The 17,057-nt window shown below is 43.9% G+C and overlaps 1 protein-coding gene across 2 annotated transcripts in view; it reads left to right on the top strand.

The window, feature by feature from the left end:
- The window catches only part of LYRM4 (LYR motif containing 4), a 178,142-nt gene extending 161,331 nt beyond the window's left edge, over positions 1-16,811 (top strand). Inside the window, exon 3 of one of the 2 annotated variants that reach the window (XM_037137843.2) lies at positions 15,901-16,811. In XM_037137843.2, the coding sequence (XP_036993738.1) occupies positions 15,901-15,969 (69 nt within the window). In that variant the 3' untranslated portion in view covers positions 15,970-16,811. Of the gene's footprint in view, positions 1-11,378; positions 11,507-15,900 lie in introns of those variants that run through there. The other variant, XM_053664101.1, reaches the window with a different exon arrangement.
- The last annotated feature ends 246 nt before the right edge of the window (positions 16,812-17,057 follow it).

The raw sequence follows: 17,057 nt of genomic DNA, 5'->3' as shown, positions 1-17,057 counted from the left end.
CCCTAGAATCTGTAAATGTTACTTCTAGGAGGAAGGCAGAGAGACACTTGACTACAGAAGGAGGAGGAAAGAGGTGTTACAACAGCAGAGGTTGGAGGGATGTGTTTTGGAAGTGGCCACAAACCATGGAACAGAAGCAGCCAATAGAAGCTGGAAAAGACAAGGAAGCAGAGCTGATTCTCCCCTAGAGCTCCAGAAGGCCCAGTCCTGCTGACACCTTGTCTTTAGCCCAGTGAAACTGATTTTTGACTTCTGGCCCCTGTAGCTGTAAGAGAATTTGTATTGTTTTAAGCCACCCAGTTTGTAGTGATTTGGTATAGCAGCAGTCGATAAATAAGGTAGTCCTTTACAGAGTCCATGAACTCAATGCCACTACTTCCTGCATCCCTAGACCCCAAGGAGGAATGGGGTAGACACACCACGTGCATATACAGTGGTCCTTGATATTCTGGGAGCGTGGCTGGTGGGTGGGCAGGGTTGAGGCTGCTCATTGCCTCTAAGCCCTTAGAGCAGGTGCTGATGTGGAGATAATATCCACTCCACTCATGACCAAGAAGAGTCCTTTGTTGTGAGGAATGAGCAGGTGTATAAGAACACCCGGGAGCATGGGCAAAGAGAGGAAAATAAAAGACGGCAGGGAGAGGGCCCATAAGACAAGGTTGTGGAGAGGGGAAGAGCATAACCTCCAAATCCACTCATTAGTGACAGTCAGCTCATTAAGAGTGGCCCCTGGAATCTTCAGAAAGAATTTCTCTTCCCGAAAAGGAAGGGCAAGAGGTGGCTCTTTGTTATCTGCTGTGGATCAGCTACTCAGCCTTGTAATTCTGACTTTGCCCAGGGGAGTGTGTTCAGCACTATTAAGTTTGACAGCTTAATTTAGCCTGTAATGACTGGTGAGCTAAAGAGGAAACTTGTATCCACAAGGCCACGGGCATCCTTATTTTGCAGTTCAGTGACTGCACCCCCGCCCCCCACGTTCAGCCAGGAGCAGGGGAAAGAGAGGCTCCCGCTCCCATGTATGAACATGATTCACATGTTCTTCTTGGGAACCCAGGGTGTGTTTCTACTTACAGAGTATCTCAATTTGGACCAGCCTGTTTCAAGTGCTAAATAACCACATAGCCAACAGGAAATGCAAGTGGAGGCAGTATTGAACCTGTAAACACAAATCTTACAACTTTTTAAAATATTTTTTGACACATTTAGATTTACATGCCATACAATTCACCCCTTTAAAAGTGTGTAATTCAGCCCTGGCTGGTGTAGCTCAGTGGATTGAGCACAGGCCTGCGAACCAGACAATCGCGGTTCAATTCCCAGTTAGGGCACATGCCTGGGTTGCAGGCCAGTTCCCTGCAGGCCAGTTCCCAGCAGGGGACACACGAAAGGCAACCGTACATTGATGTTTCTCTCCCTCTCTCCTTCCCTTCCCCTCTAAAGATAAATAAAATTTAAAAAAATTTTTAAAAAAAGTGTGTAATTCAGTGGGTTTTAGTATATTCAATCCTATACAACCATCATCACAATCAATTTTAGAAGATTTTCAGTACCCAGAAAGAAACCCAGTACCCACTGGGAGTCACTGCACACTCTCTTCTACTCCCACCCCAGCCCTTGGCAGCCACTAATCTACTTTCTGTCTCTGTAGTTCCCCCTATTCTGGATATTTTGTACATAAGAAATCTTACAATATTTGGCCATATATGTCTGACTTCTTTCACTTAGCATGGTGTGTTCAAGGGTCATCCATGGTGTACATGTGTCAGTACTTGATTCCTTTTTACAGCTGAATGATATTCCATTGTGTGGATCCACTGTATGAATAGACCACATTTTATTCATTCATTCCGCAGGTGATGAGTTGCTTCTACCCTTTTGCTATTGTGACTAGTGCTGCTGTGCACATTCTTGAACACCTTTTTGGGTGGACATATGTTTTCATTTCTCTTGAGCATATGCCTAGAAGTGGAACTGCTGCACAAAACCATTTTTGTACTGTGCTTTAGTTAATTTTTAATACATTTTCTCTGGCCATATCTGCCTGTTGTTTGCATTCTTCAAATAACTGTTCATTTAGAGCAGCTGCATTGCTAATCTCCCTGTGGGTTTACAGGGTTTATATCCATTCTCCTGGGCACTTTGAGTTGGTGCTGAGGCCCAGCTGTGTCCAGGTCACTACCAAAGGGACAGGGACGTAGAGAGTTTTTATCACTTCCTTCCACAGGAGAGGAAGCATGTGCTCTCACAGCACCAGACAATCCCGTCATTATGTGTTAGAAGAGTTTGGAATATTTCTATCAAAAATAAATGAAATAATCTTGATATCTAGAGTTGGTAATAAACTCTTAAGTTTTTTATAATAGATTTACAAAGCTAAGTGATAATAACACATCATTCTAAGCCAGGAGTGTCAAGTTCATTCTCACTGGGGGCCACATCGGCCTTGAGGTTGCCTTCAAAGGGCCAAATGTAGTTTCAGCTCCTTAACAGTTAAGGAGTAGTTACATTTATACAGCCCTGAAATTATTTCGGCCCTTTGAAGGTAACCACAAAGCCAATGTAGCCCCCCAGTGAAAATTAGTTTGACAACCCTGCTCTAAACAACTGTGTGGAAAGGAAAGAGGAATGGGTGAGGTCTTCTTTGCAAACTTCCGTGGTCTAACAGAGGGCCTTGTCCCTGGCTAGGTCATGCCCTCAAGAGTTGAATCCAAAGTCAGGCAGGGTTCCTTCCTCTTGATGAGAGAAGTGGATCATCTACCTTCTTTGAACTGAAAAGCAAATCAGTCATTGGTCCAAAAGAAAGCTACTTACAGCAGGTTAAGTTTGGCGCTCAACTATAGAAATGAAAATCCAAAGCATAGCTTTTACCACTGAGATCATCATCAAAGCCTTCAAGTTTCACTCTGTAGAAAACAGGTGAGTACCTCTGATGTGAGAGTTTCTCTAGTTCACAAGTATAATTAGTGTTTTATTCCTAAAGAACATGAAGAATGCTCCTGAGAGGGGCTGCCTAAGGAAGGAGCTTTCCTCTTGCAGGCTCAGCTTTTGACTGGTGATGTCTCAGGTACAGGGTGCTGCTCCTCTTCCACCAGGGCTTGCAGAGACCTTGCACCGTACCTCCTCCTTCTGGGATTCCTTCATTCATTCAGCAGAGATTGACTGAGTTACCATTGCCATAGGGATGGCTAATGGGGGTGTTTGCTGGGCTCAGACCCAGGCTCCATGTTTAGGTGACAGTAGCAAGTGATTGGCTACTTTGTTGGTTTGAAGGGGAGAAATGTAGCTCAGCCAGGTATGAAGATTCTTTAAGAGGGAGTAAAGAAACCACAGAGGTTTCTGTGCCAGGAACTTGCATGTGATCCGTAAGGGGTGATTCTAGCAGCTATGTCAGATGGGCTGAGGTGAGGCAAGGGCCCTTTCTCCTTACCATGGCTGTGCCAACCATGTCACAAGGTCACAAAAGTTGTCCTACAGATCTCATCTGATGAGTGCTGGCTTCCATACTCTTACAAGAATACAGTTTCATTAAGGAATAGGATGGAAGCTAACTCCACACTGCTAGGTGCTAGGGACATGAAACAGACACAGCCCTTGACTTCAAGGGGCTCACAGCCTCATGTCAGAGACAAACACATAAACTACCTAAAATATAAAGGCAGTGTGGGTGGTACCATGACAGACAGTACAGAAGGCTCTGAGACCCAGAGCAGTTTTCCCAAGCATGGTCTTACACCTCGTCCGAGATCTATTAACACACAATCTCTGGAGGTTGGCAAAGATATTAAATCTCAGTATACACCAAAGTTTGAGAGGCTCCAGCAGGGTGGGGGGCTGTGTGTCCACTTTGGAGGGAGCCAAGCAGGGACATAGGTCAGGGAAGACATGGGTCCTAGACAGAGAGAGACTCGATCGCAAGACCAAGTCAACCAGGCTGTTTATTCTGCATTAATTGGCCACTTTTATGCTCTTGTGGTGGTTATTTAAAGTGTGTCCTCATTTTCCTCAATTGAAATAATTATCTCTTGGAGATTCTATCTATGGAGGATGTACATTTCTGAAATCATACTTTTAGCCCATTCAGATGTATAAGTAAAGGGTAAAAGAGATAAGAGTAGAAAAGAAAGGAAAAGAGGCCAAAGAAGCATAAACTCATTAAAGTAATATATTGTCTAGGGTTAAAAAAAAAATCTTTCCTCCAAAATTTTAAAAAGGGGGAGAAAGGAAAATAAATGAACCTTAACCTGCTGAAAACATTGATAATATTTTCAGCTCCTTAAAAAATGATATTGAGAGCAGATCTATTGAAATACACGGTGTAACATTTGGAATTGTAAAGACTATGTAGGAACATGAAGAAATGTGTTGGTGTTAAAATTTTAGATCAGCAGTACCAAATGGTATATGTATATAATACTTTGCCAACAGTAACTTTTAGCTTTTCATATGTAAATATGGCAAAATTAGTATACATAAATAAAAACAAAGTAGGTTTGGGGAGGTGGGATTATGGTTCTTTGGTTTGTTTTTTTTTTTAATACTGCTTTTTAAAATCCACACTGTATTCACAGAATTAACTGAGATTTACAGGATTAGAATTTACAGATTTGCTTCAAGTCAGAGTATGAAGTGTGAACCCTGTGGTGTCGAACGAATTGACTGCCTCCTGGACCTGTCGCCTTTTTCTGTGTGACACAGAGACAGTGGTGCCTGCTGTGCATGCCTTATGAGGGTCTGATTAGCCAGTCAACTATGTAAATACTTTGTAAACTTTAAAGTGCTAGTCAGATATTAATTATTTATTTATTACACAAAGAAGTATAAAATTGTCATGTTCTCTTTTTTAATATATTTTATTGCTTATGCTGTTACTGTTGTCCCATTTCCTCCCCTTTATTCCCCACCACCTTGCATACCCCCTTTCACCCACATTCTGGCCCTGCTTGGTTCATGTCCATGGATCCTACATACAAGTTCTTTGGCTTCTCCATTTTCTATACTATTCTTAACCTTCCCCAGTCTATTTTGTAATCACCCTATATGCTATTTATTCCCTGTACCTTTTTCCCTATCTCCCTCCCTGCTGATAACCCACCATGTGATCTCCATTTCTGTGATCCTATTCCTGTTCTAGTTGTTTGCTTAGTTTGTTTTTGTTTTTGTTTTTAGGTTTGGTTATTGATAGTTGTGAGTTTGTTGTCATTTTAATGTTCGTAGATCTTCTTTTTCTTAGATAAGTCCCTTTAACATTTCATATAACAAGGGCTTGGTGATAATGAACTCCTTTAATGTGACCTTATCTGGGAAGCACTTTTTCGGCCCTTCCATTGTAAATGAGAGCTTTGCTGGATAGAGTCATCTTGGATGTAGGTCCTTGCCTTTCATGACTTGGAACTTCTTCCCAGCCCCTTCTTGCCTGCAAGGTCTCTTACGAAATCAGCTGACAGTCTTAAGGGCACTCCTTTGTAGGTAACTCTCTCATTTGTCTTGCTGCTTTTAAGATTCTCTCCTTATCTTTAATCTTGGGTTATATAATTATGATGTGCCTTGGTGTGTTCCTCCTTGGGTCCAGCTTCTTTGGGACTCTCTGAACTTCCTGGACTTCCTGGAAGTCTATTGCCTTCACCAGGTTGCAGGGAGTTCTCCATTATTTTTTCAAATAAGTTTTCAATTTCTTGCTCTTCCTCTTCTCTTTCAGGCACCTCTATGATTCAGGTGTTGGGACATTTAAAGTTATCCTGAAAGTTCCTAAGCCACTCCTCATTTTTTTTTTTAATTCTTGTTTCTTCATTCTGTTCTGGTTGAATACTTATTTCTTTCTTCTGATTAAAACCATTGATTTCTTTCCTGGCACTGTTGATTCTTTGTACATTTTCTTTCATTTCATTTTAATAGCCTTCACTTTTTCCTCTGTTTTGTGACCATACTCAACCATTTCTGTGAGCATCCTGATTACCAGTGTTTTGAACTCTGCATCTGATAGGTTGACTATCTCTTTGTCACTTAGTTGTATTTTTTTCAGAACTTTGATCTGTTCTTTCATTTGGGCCATATTTTTTGTCTTGATGCACCTTTTACATAGTCAGGGGCGGAGCCTTAGGTATTCACCAGGGCAGGGCAACCCACTTTCCTGCATTGTGGTGCTGTATGCTGGGGAGGGGTCTGGGAGGGAACAATGCTGCTTGTTCAGCTCTCAGCTGGCTTTCAGTCACTTCTCTCTGCTACCCACAAGCAAGCTGGGCTCTTCTGGTGCTGATTCCTAGGTGGGTGGGTTTGTGTACATCCTAGGACCCTGTGGGTCTCTCCAACAATCTCTCTTGGGAGGCTGGGAGTTTCTTCTGCTGTGGAACCCTGGGTTGCATGGTTTATCTTTCTTCACAGTTGTTCCTCCTGGTTTATCTGCACACAAACATGGCATCACCTCGCCCAGTCCTCCAGCCACTGCCTTGCCATGAATCCTCTCTGCCAAGCTGCCCATCTCTGCCCCTCCTGCTGGTCTAGATAAATGTTTCTTCTTTAATTCCTTGGTTGTCAGACTTCCATACAGTTCAATTTTCTGTCAGTTCTGGTTGTTTTTTGTTTTTAAATTTGTTCTTGTCCTTCTTTTGGTTGCACAGGGAGGCACAGTGTATCTACCTATGCCTCCATCATGGCCGGAAGTCCAGATTGTCACATCCTTAATAAAATGGCTTTAGTATGATTTCATTGAAGCAAATGAAAGTGAAGTGTGGGCCAGTCGTGCTAGATTGCAGTTGCCCTAACAGAAGAGAACAGTCACAGGATCTTTCTAAAACCGGCCATGGCAAAAACTTGGGGTCAGGAAGATTAATTTCCTTCCCCTTAGCAGTTAAAAATGAGGACATGTAGAGAAAAAGTGCATATCCAGGGAAAAGGCATTATTTATACATTGCATCTTCCACTGTGCCCTCAGGGTAGGTGCAGCTGCAGGGACCTCCTCTCACTGCCTCCCCCCTGTGAAAGCCAGGAGGGCACCACGATGGGGTGGTGGAGAATGATCCTGTGCCAGGCTTCCTCCTGCCCCCAACCCGCAGGTAAGCTGGCCAGTGCCCCGTGGTGCCTGCTGCTGCAGCCTGCCCTCCCAGCTCTGTGGCAAGTGAAAGCAGGACACAGGTAGGAGAGCCAAGGTGCCCTGGCCACCACTGCTCACTGGCAGGGTGTCTCCAGTTTGTGATTTAGAGGCCTGGTTCTTTCTGTCAGGGAGTCAAGCTGCAGTTGACTTCTTGACTGCTGATCCCCTCCACAGGGTATTTAGGGCTGTTTATTTCATCTGGAGCATCCACCTTGTGGCAAGTTTCAAGTCTGTCCTGTTAGTTATGTGGTGAAGGACAGTAGTAAGCACAATGGATGCATAACAGAAGGTGTTGACTTTGTTGCTGCTTTTTGGGACATTAGAGCCCTTCTGATATTGATTCTCTACTTCCTGGGTGTTCTGTTGGAAGCTATGTTCCACAATTGTGCTTCAAAGGACAGTGCTGAGGCTTTGTAAACTGATGGCAAATTCCCCTTGTCCTACAAGAGCCCAGGGATGGGGAAGCGGGCTTAGCAAGAAAGCTCCCCTGTGCCCTTCCCTTGACCCTGTGAGTGCTGAGAAATACCAAGGAGCTGCCATACGGGGCTGGCACCAAAAGAGAAGGCCCAGCCAACTGTCTCGTCAGACCCATGGCCTCGCCTCTGCCTTCCCTCTCCCCCTCATCCGGAATAACTCCCTGGAGCAAAATACAGACCATTCTGTTCATCCGTCTTTGCATCTCCCCTGCAGAATGCTATAAATAAGTAATAATATCAGAGATTTATGATTAGTAGCCTATCACTACAAACTCTGCATATCTTTTCAGCCCAAACTTATTCTCCAAAGTCCCTACCCAAAGGCATGCAGCTTCTGGTTTGTGCTCTGGAAACTTCAGTGTTGTCACTTCTTTGTGCTGTAATCTTGACTGTGGATCTGCTGTGTGCATTGCTCACAAAATTGTATATCTGTGATGATGACAGACATCTGAAATAATACTGGTCCCCTCGCCTGGAAGCCCACAGAGAGCACGTCGAATCAAACAAAGTGGTGTCGGTGACTGCTCGGTACTGGCTAACCACATACATACCCTGCTGCCATGCGTCTCCTAATGAAGGAGACAAAGCAAAACCAAATGAAATGCAGTCACACCACACGTTTCCAGAAATGAAGGTATCCTTGAAGGAAAAAATAGCACTAAGCAGCCCAATTATCCCAGAAAGTTTGTCACCAGTACTCCCTGTGCGGCTGATAAACAGAGAACTGGCTGGTCCCAGCACCAGCCCAGGAGTTTGCATCACCTCGAGACTAATTATAGCGGTGTTGGGATTCTGGCCTTGCTGCAGGGGCTCGCTCAGTGCAGAGGCCGGACTCTTGATGGGGCATCTGGCAGTTTGCCTCTGCTCTTGTTGTTACCATCCAGGCAAAGTGTCAGGTTTCATTCTGACGTAATGTTTGGATCCTGAGTCCTGCCCAGTTCCGAGAAGGGCTTGGTGACTGAGTTGCAGTGTTGCTAACATTCAACACCATGTGTTTGTGCATCTGGACACCTCATCTCTCAGAGCCCTAGTTACACAATGCTTCACAGCCAGCCCGAGGGGACTGGTGGCTAGCTCTGCACCCATCCCACAGCAGTGAGTGTGGTGAGAGAACAGCCAGCACCTGTCCCTGTTTTATAACAGTCTGCCCTCCCTGAGCAGTGGTCTGACCCAGCAGGCAGAAATCATTCACCTCTAAAAACAGGTTGTAGAAGATAGGAAGACATAATCCTTGGCCTTCATTAACAGTGTAGCATCTTAGAGCGACATTATAAGGTACAAAGACACTTCCCTCCCCCACTCTCATCTTGTAGCTATACCCAAAGTGCACCTAGTGAGTAAACATCTACCTTGGGGCAGGGGGGTTAAATATTCACCCACTGCAAAAAGAAAAAATAATTGATAATAATTTTAAAATAATAATAATAAAGGCTCAGCCTGAATCCTTAGATGAAATGCTTTTTCTCACTGAGGGTACAGCCCAGGAGTAAAGCAGTGTTGATGTGAATGACCCCACCCCCACCTCCCTCTTGAGAAAACCCTTGAGTGGGGCCAGGCTACCTGTGTTCTGACAGCTGACCCTCTGGTTCTGGTCCATTCCTTGTTAGGAACCACTGCCTTACATGTGTGTCTCTTCAGAAAGGAAGTCTTGTTGGAACGGAAACCCCTGCCAGCTTCCCACAACTTCAGGCTCCTTCGAGGCCACAGTTCTCTGGGACCCATTAAAATAGTTTGATTTCCTTTACTCAAATAGCCTGGAATACAAAAGAAAGAGGCCATCACATGATGGGCTTTTTTTTTTTAATTGAACATCAAACATTGCAGGGAATAATGGAATGGCCCAGAAATCCGACAACAGTGGAGAAGAGTTAGGGCGACCATATGATTGATCCTCCAAACCAGGACCCCTGAGAGGGAAAGAAGTCTCTGTTAATAACGGAACGCTGGGACGATACGCGTAGCCCACGTGTGTGGTGCATGCACATTCTAGCATCTGCCTTCTCTCTTGTCTCTACTAGCAAGGATGGAACACATTAATTATTAACTGTCTTGTGGGGTTTAAGGAAGAGATATGAAGTTGTTCATCACTCTTCCGGGAACATCATAGGAGAAATGAAAGGTCAGCTCACCAGTGCCCACCCTTTTAGGAATATCCAGTATCAAAAATCAAGGCTGGCAGAGTTGAATGGAGATGGGACATATATGGGGAGAGGAAACTCTTTCATCCCTGGGTTCTCTGAACTGGCCCCCTCCTCTACTAACATGTTCAATTGTTGGCTGAATTTCCGAAGATCTAGTTTGCACACTGCATGCATTCTTGTACAGCATAAAATGATGTCAAAATTAAAAGTAGTAATATTATTACATAAACATTTTTTAAAACAACTTATGCTACTGGTTTTGAGAAAGAAAAAAAGGCATGTACATCAAGAGCTACTTTTAGAGGAAGACCATGTGACTTGTATTCATAAGTTTAGGGTTTGTAAAACCTCTTGTTGATAAATGAAAAGGACTGGGGGAAAAGTGTATATAATTTTATGTATCCCTATTTCAACTTGCTTCTTTCAAAGTTATTAGAGATAGCCCTGGCTGGTGTGGCTCAGTGGATTGAGCAGCCCTTGAACCATAAGGTCACCAGTTTGATTCTCGATCAGGGCACTTGCCTAGACTGTGGGCCAGATCCCCAGTGGGGGGTGCACAGAAGGCAACCAATTGATGAGTCTTTCTCTCTTGCATTGATGTTTCTCTCCTGTGTCACTATTTCTCTCTCTGTCTCTCTCTCTCTCTCTCATCCTCCTCCTCTCCCTCTCTCTCCTCCTCTCCCTCTCTCTCCCCCCCCCTCTAAAAATAAGTAAAGCTTTTAAAAAATGAAAATTATTAGGGACATAAAGGATGATGAAACTAGGCTGTTTGGGAAAAGTGTGTTACAGTGGGTAACCTGACTGTGGCAAGGCCGTATGAGTGGCTCTCTGCCCCAGAGTCTCACCAGAGAGAACTGCCATGTGGACAGACCGGGGACATGCATCCTGCTCACCTTCCCTGCAACAGGTGGACAGGCCACAGCCAGCAGAACTGGTGGTCTGAAAGGACGCCGAAAGCTGAAATCCTGCCACCAAAGGCTCATTACACTGGTGGCCCAAATGATTTGGGGAGCTTTCCAAAGCCCCTGTCATAAATAAAGTACATCTCTGGAAGGACCAGAGTCACTCAACAACTTGTGGGACCATTTTTATACTAAAGTGAGCATAAATACATTACAGAGCAGAACATACCAGTGATCCGTAGGAAGCTTTAAAGATGTTCTAGTTACCAAAGCCTCTTCAAGTTAAGCCTCACACCCTGGGAGTTTGATTTTGCGCATGAACTGTTTCTGCATATTAAGGTCTGGTTTCTAATTCTCCAGTTCTGTTCTTTCTCTCTTCTTGGGCCAGTGCCACATTGTGTTAATTGTATCTCAAAAATGCTTTAATACCTTTTTTTCCAAAGTGTTCTTATTCTTGGCTTTGTAGTCAAATAAACATTATTTAATGTTTAGTCAAATAAACATTAAAGTCATTTTCTCAAATATCTCACAAAATCCTATTGGAATTTTTTTATTATTGTGTTAAATTAATTCAGCAAAAGGTTGATATTTTATATGATTCAGTCTCTCCATGAACATTGCATTTTCTCATTTCATTCAAACTTATTTTACATTTCTAAGTCTTACAATTTTCCTCCTAACCATCACACACGTTTCCTCACTAAGGCTGTGTCTAGGTGTGTGGTGGTGGTGGTGTTTGTGATGCTCATCACTGCCTTTCTCATATTTCCAGTGGGATCCACTGAGGTGGTGGCCTCTTACTTGTGAAATGGAACAGCAAGCCCATCTGAGCAATTGTACTCCTTCCAGATGTGGAGATGAAACACCAAAAATGGAGTTAATCTGTGAAAGCCTATAAATTGATGATGATAATGGTATCTTCCTGTAAAGTCGTTGTGCAATTAAAAGAAGTAAATACTTTTAATTAATTGATTAAGTTAATTAAATGCTTAGAACAGTGCTTGGCATACAGTAAGTGCTCTTTAAACATTAACTGTTACTTTCATCATCATCATCATCATCATCATCATCATTATTTTGAGTAGTAGTAGTTTACTCATTACCATGCCAGAAGTGAGATTTGGCACTGCTGCCCATTGGACAAGGTGTCATCCCTGCCTGGTGGTTTCCCACCCTCAGAGAGGACAGAAAGCAAGGACAGTCCACCCCCGAGCTTCACAAGCAGAGCCAGATGTCATCATCTCTCCCATAACTTTCAGCATATAGCACCCTGCCTTCTCACACAAAACTGCTCTGACCAGCTAAAAACATTCTGGGCCCTTCTTGGGTAGAAAACTATGTCCTCACAGCAGAGCTGATGAAAGAGTAGACTCCAGTTCAGCTCACGAAGCTCAAGTTCAAAACCAGCATGTTGTCTCAGACATCCCTGGCACCCTCTCTCCACAAGTGTGGGTGGATGTAATATTACAAAATCATAGACTCTCACAGCTGAGGTGATGAGCCTTGGAGATCCTTGCAGTCAAGACCTGAGATGCTCTGGTATTCAACTTGACAATAGATAGGCCATGCACATAAGTAACATTTAACGAGCTCTTACCACATGCCTGGTACTATTCTTATTTCATACCCCAACAGAATAAAGATATTTGATGTATTGGGGCTCTAGGAAGTATTTGGGGCAAATGGTACATTTTCTTTGAGTTTAATATCTCATTTGATTCTCATAACAACCCAGTGAAGCAGGCAAGAAGTATCAGTGTTCCCACTGCCCCCTTCCCGCCTCCCCCACCTCCCCTGGTGATTAAGACCAGCTCCTTTGAGCCTAAATCAGATTGAGGTGTGTCGAACAGGAGGTAGCACATTGCTTCAGATGAGGAAGCAGTGAAGACATGTCCCCGGTAGGTTATTTGTCTAATGAGCCTCAGAGCTCATGTGTTTCTAGGCCATCCAGTCATGCCATCTACTTGCAGTTGAGTGATCTGTGTGTTTTCCTAATGGACTCTAATGCCAAGTCCTAATGTTTATAGAAGTGTGATCAGCTTTAATGACCAGTTTATGCATAGTAATAGTCTGATGTGGCTGCGGAAGGCAATTTCAGATTCTGGAGGGACTGTAAATTGAAGCTGTTAATTGCACTTCCTCACTTCCATTGACCAGCCAGTTCCCCTCACCTGCCGCTTGGAAGTGGCGTGCTCTGTCATTAGCACCACTGCATCCATCCCCAGCTGGCCCCTTGGTGTGTGCTGACACATTTTATAGCCCAGATAAATGGAACAGAACTGTTCCACAAACGTTTATTGCCTCATCTCTATCGTCCTTGTTGAGGTAACATTTTAATATTTCCCTCTTTGTGAGCTGAATATTTTTCCCTCTCCTCTTCTGTAATTGCTCTGGGTTAATCCTGTATACCCTTGGATTATAACTTTCAGCTTCTAGCTAGGCTGAACTTAAATCATTTCATTTTGTTTAATAGTGAGTAAACATTTTGTTACAGTAAATAGCCCTGTCGCTATTTTCATTGACTTACCTTTATCATTTCCCTGTTTCCACTAGGAACTCACCACAAAGTATTTCATGATCAGTTACAGATCTAGGATTTTGAACTAGTGGACATAGAGCCTTTACCCAGGGATACAAGGTTGTGGTATTTTTAGTTGTCAAGTACTAATAAGCACCTGGCACTGTCCTCACCTGTGCTGTGAGGCAGCTGAATCTTTCTTCTATTCCCCATCAGTCACTGATACTCCTGCAAAGGAACTAAGACAGGCACACAAATCGTGACAGTACAAGGCCAAACCAGTGTCACATGGGTGGCACACATATATACAGTAAGTGTTTCCAGGGAATCTTCAACCACTGTCCCAAAGGGTGGATGGGCTTTTGCTCAGAGGATGCTGAGTATTTCCTGGCGGAGTTGCTCCTGGCAGAGCAAAGACACAGAAGCTGCAAGACACAAGGTCTTGTGGTGTCAGTGAGAAGTTCACGGCACGTGGGAGGGTAGCAGCCATTAGAGGACTGTATATATAAGACCAAGGGGCCTGGATAGATGAAAAGATACTAATTTTTATTCCCCCTCAATATCAGTAACATTGAAATATTAGTTCATTTCTCCCTTCTCTTCCCTATTGACCATAGAATTGTCACATCTTAATAGAATGTTTAAAATCTAATTCATACTACAATCAGTGGACTATAAATCTGAAGGTTTGTTTTGATTTAAAGTGTCCTGAACATGAGTTTTAGATCACCTCTTCATTTGCATTTTGCAACTTCCTTTGGAGCCTTTCATGGGGTGCCAATTGGGACTGAGTCACCCATATCACAGCTGCATTTCTTGCAAAAGAACACCTGTCCCCCAAAGGTTCCATCCTTATATTGGTGGACTTTGGGAAACACATACTATATGAAAACTGTGTTAGTGGGGTTTCTGTCAGGAGCACAGATGAAGGGCCCACGCAGGAGAACCCTGTGTTCTTACCCATCCATTGAGATAGATGGTGGCTGTCAGCACACACAGCGTGCACAGTGGTTCTGTGGGAGGAGAGGTGCCTGTGCTGTGGCAGAACGCACTGCCCAACCTGCACACAGTCCACCGAAGGCAGTGTGAGCTGGACAAACAAATGAACCTTTTTGAAAGTGGTTGTATAATATCTGTCAGGATCCATAAAAGTATTCAGACCTATTTACCTAATATTTCCACGTCTAGAAAGCTTTTATAAGAAGAAACAGATGTGAATAAAGATTTATACTTTTATAAATGGTATAAAATGAAAATGAGTAAATAAATTATACTGTTTCTTTTTAATAGAATATTATGCAGTTGTTAAAAATATTCTTTCAGCCCTGGCTGGTGTGGCTCAGTGGAGTGAGTGCCAGCCTGCAAACCAAAGGGTTGCCAGGAAGGTCCCCAGTAGGGGGCATGCGAGAAGCAACCACACATTGATGTTCCTCTCCCTCTTTCCCACTCTCTAAAAATAAATAAATAAAATCTTTAAAAATATCAATGAATTTTTTTGAAATTGTGTGTTTGTATTTATACAAACATTGGGGCAGGCCCCAATTACATATATTGTTGATTACCTCAAATTTTAATAAATATGCTACTGCACCCCTTGATTGCAGTGTTTGTGGTTACTACTACTGTGTTACCGTGACATGAAGTTAATGTTACAAAGAAGTCAGCGTTGTTAAGGGAATTGGTGGAAGAGCAGCCTTTTGGAAAAAGCACTAGACAGATTCAAGTCTTTCCTCCTCATGGATTTTCTGTGAGACTTCTTTCTTCAAACCAAAAAATTCAGGTCTTGATTCTTATATCTGCACAGGTCAGTCTTGATCTTACTGTTGTTTGATTCCCCATTTTGTATGTCACCCAAGTAATTCTCTGGTCTGCTCCACTTGATATTCTCTGTCACCTCCTTAGTTCAGGCCAAAATCATTTCTCACCTGCACTCTTTTGGGGCTCTTGCCTTCACAATGAGATAAAGTAACCTCACCTTCTGTTTTTAACATTTCAAAATTGTCCTCAGAATGAGTTAGCATCCATGATCTGGCCCTCGCCTGCCTTTTACTCTCTCTCTTCTCTACGCCAGCCCATCCACACTCACAGCTCACAATGTCTCGGACATTCTCCACAAGCCCAGTGCATCACGTGCCCTCATACACAGCTGCCTGTGTAGGGGCCATTCCCTCTGGAATGTACTTCTCGCCCCTCCCCTGGCTCCCACTTCTCAGCCTGCTGTACTCCTCAGGCCTTGTTTAAGATCCATCTCCTTCTAAGTTTCTCTAGTCCTGCGTGCTGGCACCTGCTAGGTCATAGGGAGGTTCTCTCATTCCCTGTCTCTCCTCCATTCGGAGCTTTTGAGAGGAGGAATCACGTCCTCACACATCACCAGAGTGCAGTGTCTGGTACAGTAGGCATTCACTGCTTGCCGCCCAAAGACAAGGGGCTGGGGCTGCCCTTCTGGACTCCTACAGGGTTTGCTGGATCTCTGACCCAATGAATCTTTATTTTTTCTGCTTTAGGGAACCGGCCTTTCACTGGTAGGAAGAACCCTGCCCTGTATCTCTATTTTCACTGCACAGCCATTGACTCCTGCACCGACAGCTCAGCTCTGATGTGCAGGAGTTAGCAAAGGCCAATCTGGTGACTACACTTTGCCCACAGTGCATATCCCAGCAGGGAACAACCCTGTGATGGCAGACATTTGCATTTAAGTGTTAGAGTTGTTCTTTCTGACTTTTCACTGCTAACAGAGTTCCATGGTTCTTGATCTGTGTCTTTTCTTTGCCTTCAGGTCCACATTGGCCAGATGTATGCAACTGACAAGCTTATCATTGAGAATCAAGAGAAGCCCAAGACCTAAAGACCACCATCACCAGCAGCCACCATCAGCAACCGTGGACCACCTTCCACATCCATTCTGTGCTTGGGGTGGGGGCCCCCAACAGACCACGAGTGGCCTCTTGCATCAACTTAAAACAATAACCCCTTGCTCAGCCTGCCCTGTAGAAACTGATAAATTGAGTGAGGTTCCCATTCTTCTGCAGCCTTAGTGGAAAAAGGTGGCTGTCTCCCCTTGGTTCAAGGGTTAGAATGAAGAGCTGGTGCTCACTCAAATTAATGCTGTGTATTATTGTGTCTCCTCTCCACTGCACCCCTCTTTAGTAGCTCATCATCACTTGTACAGAGTATCTCCAGACTTTCTTAGTCCTTAACAATAAACAGAATTGTCTCCCTAAGCCTGCTACACCAAATAATGCACTTTCCTTTCCTGCTGCTGCAGGTCCTATGGAAGGCGTTGCAGAGACCAGAAGGGGAGGCTCCAACACTGAGCTGAGTCCTCCCTTTAAAAGCAAGTCTAGAACAGAAGAGATTTGGGGGATGGCAGGAAAGAGGGCAGGGCTGATGGGGCAGAGGGTGCACCCTGCAATTGACACCTAGGCACAATGCAACCACAAGGATGGTAAATAGGTGGATACACACCCATAGAAAGGGAACTCCACACCCTGGCTGCTCAGAGAGCTCTGAGGATCAGCACTGCCTGGGAGCAGAATCTCAAGCCCCACCCCAACCTTCTGTATCAGACCAATCCCACTACAGGGGAGGTGACTCGGATGTACCTGAAGTTCAAGAAGAGCTGTTATCAGCACTGCTTCCCAAAGCAGGCTGCCAAAGTTCACCTACTGAGTCAGAATCTCCTGGAGATTTTGAAAAGAAATTTCTCAGTGTTTCCCTCCCCTTGGATTCTGACTTAATAAAGAATGGAGCACAATAATTTAAACTTAAATGTACATTTTTAAAGCTCTCCTAGTGCTTTCAATGTTTGGTCAGCTCAGGAAACTCTGCTCTTTGAGTATGTTACAGGTAAAAGAAAATTGTATGGATTTGTCCTTGGAAATAACATCAGTTTAAAACAAAGGAAGAAGGTATTAAATAAGTTACTTCTGGAGA

Source organism: Artibeus jamaicensis, unplaced genomic scaffold, assembly GCF_021234435.1.
Source record: "Artibeus jamaicensis isolate MK-2021 breed Jamaican fruit bat unplaced genomic scaffold, CSHL_Jam_final contig_335, whole genome shotgun sequence".
Taxonomy (NCBI): Eukaryota; Metazoa; Chordata; class Mammalia; order Chiroptera; family Phyllostomidae; genus Artibeus; species Artibeus jamaicensis.
This window is presented reverse-complemented; position numbering and strand designations above follow the sequence as displayed.